The sequence below is a fragment of the Poecilia latipinna genome, unplaced genomic scaffold (genome assembly GCF_001443285.1).
Source record: "Poecilia latipinna isolate Pla-1442-1.1 unplaced genomic scaffold, P_latipinna-1.0 Scaffold19, whole genome shotgun sequence".
NCBI lineage: Eukaryota > Metazoa > Chordata > Actinopteri > Cyprinodontiformes > Poeciliidae > Poecilia > Poecilia latipinna.
Window position 1 is genome coordinate 450258 of NW_015112635.1, and position 18387 is coordinate 468644.

General features: G+C 36.9%; 1 protein-coding gene across 1 annotated transcript in view; it reads right to left on the minus strand.

Moving 5' to 3' along the window:
- Positions 1-18387, minus strand: part of map2 (microtubule-associated protein 2) — a 96177-nt gene that overhangs the window by 32961 nt on the left and 44829 nt on the right. Inside the window, exons 3-4 of the mRNA XM_015034852.1 lie at positions 17656-17785; positions 5607-5872 (exon numbers count right to left, since the gene is read on the minus strand). Of these exons, the coding sequence (XP_014890338.1) occupies positions 5607-5817 (211 nt within the window). The 5' untranslated portion in view covers positions 5818-5872; positions 17656-17785. The remainder of the gene's footprint in view (positions 1-5606; positions 5873-17655; positions 17786-18387) is intronic.

The following is an 18387-nucleotide window of genomic DNA, read 5'->3' on the forward strand; positions in this document are numbered from 1 at the left end:
ACAAAATTTTAAAAAAATAAAAAAAAAAAAAAAAAAATATATATATATATATATATATATATATATATATATATATATATATATATATATATAATGGAATGAATGGGTAGAAATGATAAATGAAACTGAGATATTAAAACCGTAATATTGTATTTGGCAGTTTCTAGCTGGGTGACTTAGAAGTATCCTTTCATAGATGGTAAGGGTGTTATTTAATTTAACAACATTAAATCTTAGAGAGGGGAAATGTAAAAAAAAAGGCTAAAATAAACTCATTTTAGTATGAAAGGTCCTCTTGGTGTCATAATGTAAAACCCTCATCTTCAAAGAAAGGGAATCAAGATCAGATTTGTAATGTCCCAAAACAAATTATTTTTGATTTTGTTCATCTTAATTATAAGAAATATTATTGTTTTGTTTTCCAGCATGGAACAAAAGATGAAATCAAACACAAAAAAAGTGTTATTTTACATCTTTAATAAAAGACCAATAAGCATTTGCTCTGATCGGGAAAAATATTAAATATTAAAACTACTGGTAGGTCAGTGAAACATAATCTTTTGGGTTTCTTTTATATGCTTAATTTGATGGCTTTCCTTTAGGCACACAAAACTCACCACAGTACTCAGAGTAAACAGCTGATGCTGGGGCACAGAAAATATGCATGTATTAAGCAACTGGAAGTAAAAGCATAATCTATAGAGGAAATACATTCTTCAAAAGAAATTCTAACAACAAAGTTTGATCTCAGCCCATATTCAACCAAATGTATATTTGTTAAAATGAGCTGTCTGTCTGACGAGTGCCTCTGAAGGTTATAAAAATGAAGATGTGCATTGACAAGCCAACATGGACATCACAGCACTTCTTCACAGAAATTCTGACATAATGGTGCCTGTATGTGTTTCTTCTGTTTATGCTTTTGTTGACACAGTTGAGTAGCTAGACTTTTTCATTATATAAGCAATTTGAACTTCAGAGTTGTTTTTGACTAATGTAGTTCCAGAAAGAAGGGCAATGATATACGCAACATTTCATAACTCATTCTTTAGGAAAGTGTGAAATAAACTGAGGCAGCTTACAACAAAGTCGAACCACCTTTGGATTTATGTTTATAAACGTCTTTGTGCATGTTTTACAGAAAAAAAAAAATCATGCACATAGTCTTGATTTGGAATGGTTATAGGACTGAATGTTTGATGTGATAGCTTTAAACTGCTGCTGTTTCAGAATATTTTTCTATTCAGCATCACCCACACACCAAACAATCTGGCAACCATACACACTCCCACTATTACACACGCACACACTTCTTCCGGGAGCACATAACGTTGCCCACTCACCAACTCAAAGCAGCAGCCAGCTTCTCATTATCAATAGCAACAAAAAATACATTTTCAGTGTTTCCAGGGAAAAATCCTTTCTTCTAATAATAGACGAATTGTTCTTAAGTCAAGCCCACTCTGATTTTACACTGGGTAAAAAAAAAAAAAAAAAAAAAAACTGCTGAAAAAGCAGATTTGTGTGAATTGTTTTTCTTTCTTTGATATTTGTTTCTTTTTCTATTTTTATAAACTTGAATTTACGGTTTATGATCAGTAGTTTGCTTCTGTTTGAAGAATTTTCTTCTTCAAACTAAACCATATTATTGCACACCAAATGATGTATAGGTTTATCAGTCAAAGGTTAAAATGTTATAAAAAAAAAAAAAGGAGGTGTGGTGGGGGTGAAACAGTGCAACTGTTAAAACACAGAAACAGAAAAAGCACTGGACTATAAGACACATTTACTTAGAAAATGTAAAAAGTGAGGGGAACCTTATCCATGTTGATTTGGCCCAGTGACACATTGTGAGTTATCTGCTTTTTTAACAAATTCTCTGGATTTGTCAACCCATAGGCCTAAAACAAAAGTCGCGCCTGACTATAAGTTGCAGGACCAGGCAAACTGTTAAAAAAGTGTGACTGAAAAATACAGTAATGCTCTACACTCTACAACAAACTGAAGACTAGCATACTATGACCACTGCCTTTCACTTTCCATTCTCTGAAAAATGATATAAGTAGTCTCAAAGTACAGCCAGAAGCCATCACTTGTATAAAAATGCGAAGGTTATTTATGTTGATTTAGCTCCAGTGGATTGATAATAATTGAAAGCTTGAAAACATAAGCAGTCAATGGAGATAAGAGATGCAAATTCATGCAGTTGTCCAGAAAAGCAAGCCCTAATTTCCTGCCTCAGCAGTTCCAGAAGTTATGTCAAAACAGCCGATTGTGTATCACTGGGTTTGGCCAGGTGATATTTTTTGAAAGCACTCTCAAAATCAGCTTTTTTGACTCACGGATCACATTGTGTCAGTGAACAAAGCCAGCAGTGTATAAACACAACGTATTTACATTTACTTCCGGGGAACTGGACAGCTTAAAGCACTTTGGAAGCTCTGAGTCAGCAATCACCACACAAAGCACACGCTCAAATCCACATTCAAGGTCTGCAAGGGCACAGAGAGAACATGAGTGATCTCAGGTTTGATGGCAGCAGGCAGCCAACATGTATAAGCCTACATGTTGCTATAGCAACAGACCAGAGTCACCGTCTCAGGCCCATCTGTATGTCAGAGGCAAGACACATCTCACAGGATGTACAATGCTTACGAGTATCCGGCTACCACTGCTAGAACATATATAACATTTTAAATCAGTTGTTATTTTGTATGTGTTGATAGCTTTTTAAAAAATATATAAATACTTAGTACTAAGTTAGTTTTGAGTTATTGAAATGCAGGTATTTTGTTTGTAATTTGCATAATCAGGCAAAACATTGAAACATGAATTTCGTTTCAAGTGCTAATACTTTCAAAACCACTTCAATGATGACATTGACCTGCTATGGACAAGGCACATCACCAGTGTTAGATGTCCATCAACATAAATGTCCTCAATCACTCTCTAACAAACGACCTACACTGGCTACATGTGTGTGGTGTGAGAAATGAGAGGAAAGTAAAAATATTTTAAAGAGATAAAAAAATATTTTGTTGTGTGATTGAAATGATGGAGAATCTTAATCATAACAGATTGAATTACCAATACCAATTGAAATCAATTGGTAAATTGTGCTTTGTGCCTATGAGATGGACTACTTTGATACAACCTTTTTATATATAACTGGTGAAAAAATAGGAATTTTATCTCTTGTAAGTGTTTGTCTCTGTGTTGCCCTGCGACAGACTGGCGACCTGTCCAGGGAGGTCGAGGTAGGTTTGGTGGAAGCAGACAGCTGTGTACCATCCATGACACAATTTATTGCAATGACTGAAAAAATAACCAATGAAAGAAAGTGTTTCCATTCTTTCATACCATTACCAAACTCTGAACTGCCTTCATGCATACTAATTACATGAGTGGTGACACCCAATTAATTTGAGGAAAAAAAATTATTTCTCCTTCTAGTCATGATTACAGTCTGACTCCCTGTCTAAAAGTCTTATCACGCTATATACCACTATGGATAAATTTATATCTAAAGAAATTAGTGAGCCTTAACTGTTTCACATGTTAAGCTTACCTAATCATGAAATGTGAACACATCCAAGAACCTTCAAATTATTTAACAGACTTCAGCGTTTAATGGCCAGGACCATTCAAGGTGAAGTTGATCAGTTTCCCTTCAAATCTCTACAAATTATAATACATTGTTACTGCAAAAAACATTCTGGATTACATTTCCTTCCTGATTTTATTGTTACCTTCTAAAAGATTGAGATTGTCTCTGATTACTTAGTCCAAAATGAACAAACAGATCATTTATTTTGCAAGTTAAGATATCAATGGATTTTTTTTTTGAGAAACATTAAGATTGTGCTTACATCAGCTAAATAACATAAAAGCCAGTCAAAGTAAATTCTTCATACTCCCAAATTCATGCACCCCAAACTCTCTCTAGCTGTCCTTCTTTCTCATTAACCAACTTGGTTTCTTCCTCCTTCTTTTTTCTGGCTGACTGACTTTTTCAACTTTCTTTCAAAGGAAAGTCAAGAGGACAATTTTGTGCTTCACTGGTTCTCACGGCGACTGAGGAGCTTTTCAGGGGGAGAGAGGGCCTAGTGAGAACCAACATCAGCCCTTCTGTCACCCACCCTGCCCCACTTAGCCTTCACTTTGCCCTGCTCTGAGGAGATGCTAATGAAATGCGACGAGATGCAAAGCAGACAAACAGCTTCACGTGCCACTGCTGAAGTGGTGTGTAAATGTTACTCATATAATGCTGATAAACAGCTTAAAACTATTATTACAGATAATTTAGTGAGAAAGATGACTTTGTTTTGAATCTGAAATTATTTGTAAGCAGTCACCAGTCATTTGCAACACCTTGCAAAGATGGTGTTGTGGCTGTAACATTTTCTCATGGTATGGCCATAAACTCGAGTATATTTTACAAAATAATCCAAATCTGAAAAGATACTGGCATCTACATAAATTAACAGGTAGAGCTTGAAAGTATTATTCAGAGAATCAACCAAGAATCCCAAGTGAACTCTGCAGGTTGGAGTTTCTTTTAGCTGTGCAGTAGGCAATTCTGGCCTTTATGAAGCAATTGCATTTTGAATAAAGACACATTAGTAACGGTTACTCTCTGAAACACTATAATCATTATTAAGAGCTGGTATCTGCAAAAACCCCAATAATGGAGACAAGAGATGTAAAATTAGCTCTTTGTCAGCACATACTAAATTCCTTTGTCTGTGGCAAGCTGGAGTTAAAAAGAACAAAAGTTTTGAGAAAATGGTAGGGGAACTGTTGCCATAGTTACACTACTGGCACCGCTGGCACCGCTGGTTGCCAGTCTGGTCTTCTGGGCGTGAGTGAAGACAGGGTTGGGGCCAGAACAGAGAAATACTTCATGTGTTAATTACGGCGTTGCTAATAACAGTATGTATCCTAGTGAGTGCAGCAAACCCACTCACTGCAGATACAATCCAAAGCATCAGTTCAAACACATTGAAAAGGTTGCATACTGTATGGAGCACAGCACACAGCTTTGTAAAGAGTGAGCGCACGTTCAATTCAACTTAAAACTACTTCATCAATCCCAAAGGGAAAATTAGTTTAAGTCAAAATCAAAAATTAATGATAGTGCTCCCTTATTTAAAAACACATATAAAACTTCAGCAAGAATGAAATGCATACAAAGTCAAAAGACATACCTTGATAGCCAATATAAATCCACATATTTATATTGTGCAGAGCAGCCACATGGCCAAAACATGACATCATAAAAGGATTCTTAACGTATTATTGCACAAAATGAATGTGTCAAAATAAATGGCATAAAAACTAAAACCAAACTGGCATCTTAACAAATGTTAATCTACCCGGTAATAATTCTTGAAGCTTGAAGCGAACTGTCGTGAATCAAAACAGTGTTTCTGACCCGATTGTTTTGTGCTGTTACCAGGTACTTTTTCAAGCACGGGATTGATGAACACTGCTGGCCTAATGCTCAAGGGTTATATTTGACCTCATACTCTTTAGCAGTTTAGAAATATTTCCAAAGTGAAGTTCGAGAGATAAATGTAAAAATAGGAAATCTGAGGGCATTTTACCTGCAGTGATAGCGGGAGCTCCAGCTAGTTCGCCATTAAATCCATTCTCCCTCGCAGTGTAAGGAGCGGTGGTCATGTGGGCCCCTCCAGGCTGGCAGGTCCGATAGGCTGACGAAGAGTAGCTGTTTGCTCCATGGGTGCCGCCAGGTTCTTGCCCTCCTGATGGGTCCCACTGAGCGGCGCTGTCTTCCGGCTGTCGACTGTCTGCCATGCTGTTGCTATATAGCAGCTGGCAAGACCGGGCAAAGGGTTGGGAATCTCAATTTCTGGGAGAGAGACGAGGAGATTCGGGAGTGAGGTAAGAACTGCAATATTAGTGATGTTACATAAAGGAGAATGAACAGGACACACTGCATCAGTCACATTCACAAATCTCTTTTTGTCAGTCATAATCCCGGCCCCAGCACCACCACCGCTTCACTGTCAACACTTATCCATGTACTGATGTGTGCTTGTGAATTTGTTTGTAGGTGGTGAGTCTTTGGGTTTGGCTCTTGGCTGGCAGATGACAACCTCTGTAAAAAAAAAAAATAATATTGATTTCCATGTGCGCTGCGTAATGACTCATGCAGTTAGTGGGTCAGGTGGAATAAACAACCTGTAAAACTGAAAAGAGGAGACACTGAGTTTTAGGGATTCAAGGAGGGCTGATGTAAGCTAGACTTTGATCAGTCGAGCATAGAGGGCTCCAGGTAGTCAGCGTTAAAGAAGTGAAAAAAGCAGCTAAGACATAAAAGTGGCAAATACTTGATGAAAAATGCAGTTTCTACTAAATTTTCATTTTAAAATCGCACGTTTTTCCAGACTCGATATTCTACAAATTTATTATCAGTTCTTCATCAGATAATGGACATTTTAGTACAATATATTAACCTATTCAGATGTTAATGTTTTTTTTTTCTTTCTTTGTTTTATTTTACATCATAAAACACGTTGCTGTAGCTGGTTTCCTATTCTGTCAGGTGGTAAACAGCTGTTTCCATTTACCATCTGAACAAACTTAAAATATATATGGACTGAATACAATCCTCTAAATCACAGCAAGACAAAGTCCCAAAACACAGAACTGTAAACAAAATGTGGAAAAGAAACTCTCTCAAAATAGAATTAATGTAAAAACACTTTTTTTAAATTTATTTTTTTATTTCAAATAATAAAATATCAAATTAAGACAAAAAAATTCAGACTTTTTTTTTTCCCCCTTATTTTTTTACTTACTTAATCAGACTTGGATAAAATCAAATTCATAGAAACGCTGATCATGTAAAATAACTTTAGCTTGCAGTAGCTCAAACTTTATACCAAGAGTGCCCAAAGTCAGTCCTCGAGGTCCGGCATCCTGCATGTTTTAGTTCTCTCCCTGGTGGTAGTGACAACCTTTTCAGCATGTCAATGTTCTTCTTAAGCCTTCTGATGAGCCATCATTTGATCGAGGTGTGTTAAACCAGGGAGATAACTAAAACATGCAGGATGCCGGCCCTCGAGGACCCACTTTGGGCACCACCGCTTTATACCTTACATGTACACAGAAACCCTGTCATTGCTGATCAAAACTGATCAATGACCAGGGAGAGAAGCTGAATGCAGAAAACACTGATGAGTCTGAGTAACCAAAGACAAGATAGAGGAATGATTTAGAGAAATGCCATGTAGCACGCAATTAATAAAGCTGAGGTTCTCAACCTGTTGTCTTTATCACATGTGAGAATGATAAAAGTTAAAAAAACAGATGATTCTTTTTTTTTTTCTTATTTGCATATTTTTTCCACTGTTGTCCTAGTTTTCCAGTCTCAGGCGACACAAGAAGCACATTCAAGTTACCGCAGTCTAACAGTAAAAGGGCTGAAATAAGACAAACAAAGGGCGCAGTGGTGGGTTTTACAGGAAGATAAGTGGCTGCTAGTACCTGAGCTGTGTGTAAGCGTTTGTGTTGACGTAATTTGTCATTTAGCTCTGCAGTCCACAGAGATCCTGAGAGTGAAGGGAAGCCTAATGGAGAAAACAGGAGTCAATAACTGCAGCCTGAACGCAAGGCGATGCTACAGTGAGCACTACTCACTGAATTCACAGTACAAACCATACTCCTGCTTTACGTCTACTCACATAGATTACCTAGCAGAATGCAACTGCAAGCGGTAAAGAAGAGAATGTTGCTGGTATCTAATGAAAAGAGTGAAAAATAAAGGTTTGCACACATTTTTGTAATAATTTACAGTGTAAATAAAAATAAAATATTGTTAATTTCTTTATAAATTGTATCGTTGTAAACATAATACACTGGAACTTTCTAAAAAGGAATTAGTCGACAAGAGCAGAAAACTCTTGGAAGAAATAAAATAAACTGAAGAAGCTTAGAGTATTTTTGCTAATAAGGGAATGTACAAGTAAAGAAAGTAGGAAAGCCATTCGTTTTACAGGCCTGAACTAATTTAACAAAGTAACAATGTTTTGTCCAGAATGTGTCTCTATAATAGTGATTATGCTGAAATATTTTGTGGAAAGTCTTAAGCGCCAAGTTGATATTGTACACTGCGAGCATAATGTCCTCACAAAGTGCAAAGATAAAAAAATAAAATCCCAAGCTTTAGTTGCAAGACATTTATTTCAATGACTTTACAACTAAGAAATAAATGTAACTGAAGTTTTTATTTTTTTTCCCCACAATTATTCTTGACATTTTTATTTTGATCATAATATGAAAAAAAAAGTTTAGTTTAGTATTCCATTTGTTCTTGTTTTCAGGGGGTAATAAGTAACAACACAAAGACCTATTCCACTTAGCCATTCTTCAGAAAAGAGAAAGAGAAGATAACTTTTATTATTCTTCAACTCCGGATTCCAAGCATCTTTAATACTTAGAGCGCACATTGCTGTCACGACCTGCTGTAAACGTGGTCTATAATAGAATAGAAATATGTTATTGTTCCACAGTGTGAAAATTCAAGTGTATTGGTTATCAGCAGACACAGGCTTCTTGCAGTGTTTCTGCTCTGTCCTCATTGGCAAAGATCTCAGGCCACTACAGGCATATTTTGACTGTAAGTTTCTGAATGTTTATTTTTCGTATAATGCAACTTCCTGGAGCATTTCCATGTACTCAGGATGTTTCATTTACTCAGGATGTTTCATTTTACATTTTCACTTTACTGGGTCGTTTTTGTAGATTACATCCCCTGCCGGTGAGCGGCTCATCCTACTGCAGAAATGCTGCTGCAATCTGGAAACGCATATCTTCTCCCTCTTTTACCGTATTCAGTAGATTCCAGAATGAATTAAAAAAAAAAAAAGTTAAATCAAACCAATGCAGAAATGCATCTGATTTTTAGAGCAAATATTCACTTTCTGCCACTCTGAGCCATGTAAAAATGTGTAGGTGGAACAGATTTTAAAAGGGGAGGAAAGAAAAAGCAGAGCTACAATCAGGATTGCTACAACTATGTGAAGGAATAATTCATGACAAGTTCACAGTTGTTAACTTGGAAACAGAATTAAACATACCTCTAACTCTTTGGAAGTTTGTAATAATTCAAAAATCATTCATAATTAAACCCTGCTAGACGAGTTTCCTGAGAGGACTAACCATGTTAGCAATCACAATCCTGGGCAGTTGTGGTTGCTTTAATTTGTGTCTCCGGAAATAAATGCTGTGAAATAATCCGATTTTACTGCTTATTATATTTTTTGAAAGGCTTGATTCAATTAATTTCAATTCAATTTATTGTTTGTCAATGAGATTAAACGGGTAATTGAGAGGGTTTATATCTCTACCTCCATGGAGACAGCAATGGCAGAGGTTAGCAAAATAATGTTGGGAAGATTAAACTGAGAAAGAATGCTGAGGACTCTTCAAGTGCGAGGCTCCATGTTTAGTTTGAGGTCCATCCAAAAGGACCCAACTCCCAACAACGGTTGTTTCCAGGGTTGTACCGTGGGAACTTCCATTTTGTATCTTTGATTGTGCAAGTCAATCATCTCTTCAGTAACATGCAATCTGTTTATGCAATCTCTGTGAGAAAATGTTACCATCATATTACTGTTAAACAGCTTTGAATTATTGATACCCAAAATTCCTACCACTCCAGGAGGGTAGCACCACGGGGAGCAGGATGACTCAAGCCGGTATAGAACATCGATAACAATGAAACCTCAGTTGATTTGTAAAACTCTGCACATGCTGACGAGCTTCATAAAAGTGTATTTTTTTCCTGTCATTGAGTACATGTGTCATCTCCATAGTTCCTTGTATGCCATGTCTTATCTGTTTGCCATTGCATCCATGGTAAATCCACTTTTGAAAAGCACGTCGTAGATTGGAAGAGGTATAACATACAGACTTTAGGACGCTGTTCTGGTGCTCTGAATGTGTGCCGTCTGTCTGGTGATGAAGGTCACTTTGAGCTCTGGCTAATTTCCAGATGCACTAAGATCACTGTTAATGGTGGCCAAGATCAGAGTGTGAGTGGGGGAGGAGAGAAAGCACAGTGATCTGGTTTTCTGAAAATCAGCAGAGCTCTGCGCAAGATATTTTGTATACAATATGGTTTATATTTTGTAATAAAGTAGGAGAATCATAATGAAGCAAAGTCTGATACAAAACAGACTTTGCTTCTGGTCATAACAAAAACCATGTGTTTTCTTATCATCTTAAAGCAAAAACTAGGCTGCATTACACCAGCATTTTATTCATGCTAAAAAAACAGAAGTTTTTTTTATTTTTTATTTTATTTTTTTTCTCAGAACAGATGCATCTCTATAATTTAAAAAGAGCATATAAATAATCAAAAAGGGAAACTTATATTGCATGGACTCATTGACCAAAGACTGATTTCTGTTCATTTTAAAGATTATATATAGTTCACTGCTAATAAACACTCAAAATTCAGTTTATCCAAAATTGAGAACGTAACAGAAAACCAATAAAAAAATAAAATAAAAATAAAAAACTCATGAGGAAGATAAACCCTGAAAGGTCAATTTCATTGAGGTTGTGTCTTCACAGAATGCTCTATCTAGCCATATCGGAAAAGTTGAGTGGAAGGAAAAGGTCTAATAAAAAATACAAAAGGAGCAGCATAAAATCCCATTTGTAAGTTTAGTTGAGATTCACAAAGTGCAAATTTTAGACTGTTGCTTGCTCTGTTAAGCCATTCCTGAAATAATCAGACAGTGTTAGAAGCCTTAGCCTAAACAAAGAAAAAATGACTGGACTGTTTATCGAATTCCTCTTTTCAGTTGATACAATTTGGAATCAAGATTACATCGTCTGGAGAAATTGGTGAAGAGGCACAGAATCCACATTGTTTGACTTCCAGTGTGAGTTTTCCACAGTCCGTGGTGATCTAGGGAAGTATGCCACCTGTTGGTCCACAGGTGGCATACTCCTCTTTGAACCAACATGGGAGCAGGGAAGCTCCCCTGTTGGACCAATACAAAATGTTCTAGGTTTTTACTAATTGGAAACTGTAATCGTCAATATCAACAAAAAAATTAATACTTGAAATACATCAGTTTGAGTTTCATTTGTTGGTTTGAATTACTGAAAGACATTCACCTTTGCATTTTTAATTCACATGAAATATAAAAAAAGACACAAAACATGAGTTTAAAGAAGGCACATGTGCAGAACTGATCATACAAACCATGAAAAAAAAAGTATAACAAAGTCAAGATTCAGAACATGCAGTGTCCTGTATGACTGAGGCTATGTAAGATGCTAATGTGGTAGATTTCCCAGTCGACAGCATGCTAGTTGTAATTGGCATAAAGCCAATGGCACCTGGCCAGATGGGCTGGTTGATGCAGATAGGTGGTCTCTCTGTACTTGGGAAGAATGGAGATGATTTATGAACCAATGAGCAGATTTGGGCACTACTTTTTTTGCTTCAGAATACTTATTCAGACTTATGAAGTGAACACCAGCTGAGGCATTTATTTCAATATAGTCTCTCAACAAAATTGTCTTTCAGGGTTTGTAGTATTAGACAAGAGACAGGTGTTGAACTCACTGAAGTTCTCTAGCAGTGACTTTAGATTTCTCTTTTATCTCTCATTATTTTACTATGGTAGCAAAATAAACTCAGAGCCTCATCCAGGATTCTTTTGAATTGTTCCTGCAGTTTTATAGGTAACAGACATTGCTGTGACTATATGGGTTTAAGCGAGAAGCCATTTTGAATGACTTCTGAATAAACACTGGTGAAAATGTCCAATAAATACATTAAGATTTATTGCAAGTTCTGGGTATGGATAGTTATGAATCCATTATCTTTAAATGGTTGGTTGTTTTAAGGAGGACTATGCTAATGGATGTTAGAATAGACATCATAGCAAGAAAGAGGTATGAATACTTTCTGGAGGCACTGTATATAATATACAGGTGAATCTCGTTAAATCCAAATATGAAATATATGTACTGTCCATGTAAAAACATTATGTAATATTACATTTCTAATGAGACGCTGCATTTTTGTTTTTGGGCACCAAAATGAATAGTAATAAACACTTGAAATGTATAACCATGAGTAATCAATCTGTAAAATACATCCATTTTAGTTTTGTTTTTATTAAATTCCTGAAATAAATTAGTTTTTATATGGTATTCTAATTGACTGGGATGCATTTCATAGAAATATGATGCAATTTCATTGTCCTCACATTCCCATAAAGACATTATCTCATTGGCTGCCCCAGTATTATCAAGTCCCTGGGCTGCAGTACAAGGGAGAGCTGTGAACACGTTTTATCCACTGAAGCACAATCCATGCAAAAACAGAACTGCTGTCAAAAGAAGATACATTGCAGACACACCATTAAAAGTGCAGTCTAGACAAAACATGCACTCATGTTTTTCATCATGCCCACTGCCTCAAAATAGAAGTGAGCAGACCATTTGGGGGGAGAATCTGAAATATATATATATTTGATTTTGGTTTGCATTTGTCACCTCTCAGAAGAACTCAGTAAAGTAAAAATCATGTTTTTTTGAAGTGCTAGAGTAAGAAGTCTACCTTTGTGATCACTGTAAAACATTAAAAGCTTAAAAACACTGTTGACTTTTCAAGCTTGAAGTTCAACTGTAATATCAATTTAACTTAATAACTAAAGCTGTAAAATTATTCAGAAAACAAACAAAAAAGGCTATTGTTACAGATGTAGTTTGTATTCTGTTGCCGTTTTTACAAAAAAATTACATAAATTATCTTTGATCAACAAACTATCAGTAGACTAATCACATGCTGTTTGTCCTTTTATAACATCTCTTCAATATAATTATAGCAATTAGTAAAGCTAATTCTAATGGTGACATTTTGCAGCTGTCAAAGGGTCCCCTTAGGGTTATTATGCAAGCTGAATTTTCTGCCGGTTCACTTCCAGGGATTTTGAAACCATTTTCTCCCGTGTCTGTGCAGCACAGACACAGGAAGAGTGTCTGTCATCAAGAGATGAAGTTGATGAATTGTTATCCTCGCTAGAATTCCTTGCTAGACGATTTTCCAGACAATGTAACGACTGAGCTGATAAAGAAATCAATTTTTCACGTCCATCAATCTTATTTGCTTCCTTCTCTTCCCGAGCACTTAGAGAGCTTCTTCCCACCTGTTATTTCTTCCTCATCCTCACCTGCCTCCTCCTCCTACCACCTTTGTTCCGCCTACTCACTCCTCCACCTTTCATCAGGCTTCAGCACTCTCATAACCGCGCTCTCCGTTGCCTCATCTCCCTCCTACGAGCAGAGCACTTTACATGCCGCCATCTCGCTGAATGTGTGTGCGCGTGTGTTTGTGCGTGTGTGTCGGCGTGTCCACGCGCATGCACATCACACAGATGCTGCATTGCAGGGCTCTCTTCTGAGGGCCCTATCGCTGCAGGAGTCAGAGAGGCATGGGATACAAGTTATTGTACCTCGGAGTGTAACTGCGAATGTGCTCATGCCCTCGTCAAACGTGATTTTTTATAAAGGAATGCTTCAGGTTTGTTACTGTATATGAGCACTTAGTGTCTATAAGGAACTAGCATGAATATATTAAGTGATAATGCCTTGGAAAAATGCTTTTATTCCTTCATTTCCACACTTTGACAACCAGAAACCTATATGATTCCATGCAATAGCCCATCATAGCATCCTAGTCCAGTCCTTCTGTCCTGCAACTCTCCAACACACCTGGATTAAATGAATGGCTCACTGCCAGGCCTCTGCAGAGCTGAATGGCATGCTAATGAGGAAATTCAGTCATTTTATCCAGATGTATCGGAAGAGGAATATATCTAACAGTTGCAGGATAATAGCTATAGGAGTGGAATTGGGCACCCCTGTAGTAGACTAACAAAGTAAATGTGAAGTAAAAAGGATAGTGGCCCTTGGCACCCCGATCTAAATTTTACTGTGGCTCTGGTTGTGTTTATGGATATTGCTCAGCTGGAAGGTGAAACTCTTCCAGGCGTTTACAGTCTCACAAAATGTTCTTCCATTATAGGCCTTTGTTTAGCTCCATGCATCTTTCTATCAGCTGTGACCAGCCTCCATGCACCTGCTAAAGATAAAGAGCCTGAAGCACAGCGCCACCTCCATCTCGTTTTAGCATGAGGTTTGTTTAGGGTGATGTGCCATATTAGCGGTTTTGCTAAAAGATTTCAGCGTAAGTTTTAAAATCAGAGAATATTCAATGTTTGTAAGAGGTTCTGTGTTGATGGAATAATGTACTGACAGCTAAAATCTGAGTTTCAAAAAGGTTAGTGCTTTTTTTTTAAAGATTCATATAAACTACAATTATTTAATAATCACCTCATGGGGTGGTAAAGATATGATTGCTTGTCATGATTTGACAAACAATCATGACAAATCATAACAGTCACGATTTGAATATTTTTAAAAATCCTAGGCTATTTTATAAATGAAAAAAATAGCTTATCACTGACTTACGCTCACCAGTAATTTTCATCCTGACATGGTAACTTCTTAAATGGTCTTTCTCAAAATGTGTGAAAATGGTAAAAAAAAAAAAAAAAATTACATTACCTGCAATAAACAACTCAGCCTTTTAAGACTTTTCTATACACTGTCAGTTTGTGAGAGCAGATTTTTTTTTTTTTTTTTTTTTCTGGAGTTGTAAGTGAAATGCAAATGCTGCATCAGCAAATTTACATCCAAGAAATAAATGAATTTTGACATAAAGTCGTAAAACTTTTAAAGCAGTAACAAAGTGCACCTCTGAGCAATCTATATAATCCAGTAATATGCCTAATCTATTGATATCCTTTTTGTTTAAAGTTTACCAAATTAATTTATTACTGGTTGGCACTGTCATGCTGCGTTAGCAACCACTGCCTTGCAGCAAAAAGGTCAAATCCCAGTCTACAGGGTTTTCCAGCCTAGAGATGCATGTTCTCTCCCTGCATGCATGAATTCTCAAGTACTCTTAACATAATCCAAAAAAGAAAAATCTAAAAAGGATTTTAATACCTAAGCTCATTGTTGCCAAAATATAAACATACAGGAAGGATGAGGAAGAGTAAACAAGGACATACTTTAGAGCAGTGGTTCCCAAACTTTTTCTTCTGCGCCCCCCCAGTGGTTTCCAAACATTTTCTGCTCCCCCCCCTATGGATTACAAATGGCTTTCTAGTTGAAAGGACGCGTGTGACGGGGGGGCATCGACTTTTTGGGGGGCAAAATGAATGTATGTAGCTGAAAATAGACACCAACATCGGTAGCCTACAAGGTACTTGTTAAGCTTAAGGTTCTGTATTGATATTAGCTAGTCATCTTTAGCTAACATTACCTGCATCCAACAGCTTTACTCAACTCAGTCGGTTAGTTTGGAGGGAAAAACTGTGAAAAGTTCTTTGCGTTTTGCTGGTTTGCTGCCGTGATTCTAACGCAAACCTACGTAGCTCCGCACAGCAGCAGCAGGTCTCCTTCACAGGTGAAAACCCAGCGCGAGCGTGTAGCGCTCATGTTGCGTTTAGAGGCGGCTCGGAAAAACAGGTTACAGCATGTTAACAACGGATTAAACAGTTTTAACTGCTGATAAGAGTGACAGAGGACACAAATATGGGAAGTGTGGAAGCCTCTACTGTATCAAATTGACATAGGAGTATCAGAGTTGGTCATTCTAAGGTAAAAACCCAGCGAATACAGTGTTCATGTTTTTTTTTTTTTTTTTTTCATCCAGACGGCTTCCCGCGCCCCCCCTGCAATGACACGGCGCCCCCCCTAGGGGGCGCGCCCCACAGTTTGGGAACCTCTGCTTTAGAGGGACTTGGACCATATTTTCCCAGATGAAATAGATTCTTAAAACAAATTTCCCACCTAAGATTAAACTAAATTTGTCCAGAATGAAATTAACACACAAACACGGATGCTCACACACACTAAGCATTGTTTCTCATTCATATTTATCTTCTATTGCAATTTTCATCACATGATGGCAACATTTGGTTTTACTTCCTTAATTAATTATTTCATATCTTATTAGACTAAATATAGGACAAATAGTATTTTCTTAGTTATACCTGGCTTTTTAAATCTTCTCAACATAATTTAAATATTCACTTAACAAGTACCAAAACTATTTAAAATGCTTTGGTAGTAATAAAATGTGCATTGCCTTGCAAAATCACCAGTTTCTAAGGTTTGTGTCAATGGCAAAGAAATGTATGTTAGGAAGTCATAAGTCAATGTTGAGCTCTGGTCAAAAGAGAGCAAATTTTGGGGGTCTTTTTGGTTTACAAGCAAAACACTATATGTGTTGGTAAACTAACTGAACATCTATCTAAGCGCACCCAATGGTGAAAACTAGAGAAATTTCCTGAAAAAATAAATGGATCATTTCTGAGAGAAAACTTTTTGAGGCTATAAAGGACTTCGGGATCTGTGTCAAGACTTTCCTTACAGACAAAGCTTAGACTTTTTTTTGGCATTTAAAAATTGGCAAAAATGTCAGTGCGCAAATGTGCAAAGCTGCTAAAGACATGTCCCAAAATACCTGCAGCTGTAACTGCAGCAAAAGGTGGTTCTACAAAGTATTGACGAATGGAGACTGAAGACAAATGCTGGCCATCATTTCATATTTTCATTCATAAAACAAAATTAATTAGTCATTTTCATCCTACTTGACTTGCTTTATATACCACAAAAAGTAATGATTAAGAACAGAAAAGCTTGTGTTTGAAATGTGACCAAACGTACAGAGTTTAAGAAAATTACACATATTACCAGGGCAGGGTGATCTTTCTACATCATGCAACTATGTTTATGTTGCCAGTTGAAAAATCTTGATGTTTTTTTACTTCTGTCACAAAAAAGTCCATCTGACTGTTTTAACTATTTGTTTTACCATTTGACTTGACCACAAAATGTTGTATCAAATGTAAACCATGCCGTTTTGTTCGTTAATAAAACCTTGCAATAATCTGAGTCATCATTTGGTGTTTTGTGAATAACAGAAAGAAACCCACATCTACAGATCCTCATTCAGCTGCCAATCTTCAAGAATCCGATCCAACCTGAATACCTGCTGTCATTCTGCAGGTTCGCAAAACATATAAGCCATGAGAGCGTGACTGCCTTTCAGTGGGTCTTGGTGTTGATTGTCTCACTAAAGCAGCTCTCCTCTTCCCACTCAGTACCGGCTTCCCACTCATAGCTCCCAGCAGCCTGCACTCACATGTACATCCACCCACACAGCCATTTCATCTGTGGAGGTAGCAGCCATTCTTTCTGTCTCTGTTTCTCTTTCTCTCACTTTAAATGTTACTTTTTTCCCCCCACTCTGACAGATATTCATCACATCTCAGAGCTTCAGGACAGATAAATGTGAGTCTGAGCAGAATTAGTTTGATGCAGTAAAATGGTTTCAGCTGGTGTTGACTTTTTAACTGTGTTGCACAAATTCCACATTGCTGCCGGCATGATGATGAGATGTGAAAGTGCCATTTCTGTCACGATACTGTACTGAGAGTGATCGATAAACTGACTTGATTTTTGGTGAAAATGCTAACTTACTGATTGTGGCTGTAAAGAGAGTTACATGTGAGGTGGAGTTCTTACCTCTTATTGTGGTCAGGGACTTTGGAGGATGAGTCAAGATGAATCCAAGGAATCTCTGTTGCCCCAAAATGTCACAACGTGGAAATTGAGGTTCTTGAAAAAGCCACGTGATAAATACTCCAAGTTGAACCTGTTAGTAATGACAAAAAAAACAAAACTTTTTTTTTTCTAATTTTAAGATCATGCCACTCAAGTTTCAAGTCTCAAAACATTTTCTCATTAAGTGCATGTCATCTAGGCTACACTACACTGTGATGTGTAAAAAATAATCCAGCCAAGTGTGTTTAGAAAAATTCTACCTTTAAATTTTAAGTGAATTCAGTCAGTGTTTGTGTTTTGATAAAATCATTATGGGATGTACCCACTTCTTTTATTTATACTTTACTTTTTTAAACCAGTTACAGTGTATAAAAAAGTTATTTAAAGTTATGTTCCTTTAGATTTCAGATAAAAATGGCACAACGTTTTCCTCTCTTTGAAATGGAAAAGACAAACGAGCATGACCTTTACCGAAGACAGAAGTACAAATAGTCACAGCAATAAAGTGATTTCCCACAAACTCCACAGAACAAAGATTCCTCACTAATTTGGAAACCCCCCATTTAATTTATTGTCTAAAACATGCAGGGCAGTGTACCTTGAGAACCAGGACTGGGAAACACGGTCACAACACAATGAGTATCCTAACCCTTGGACATCAAGAGAATCAAGAGACTGTATCTGACCTCAGAG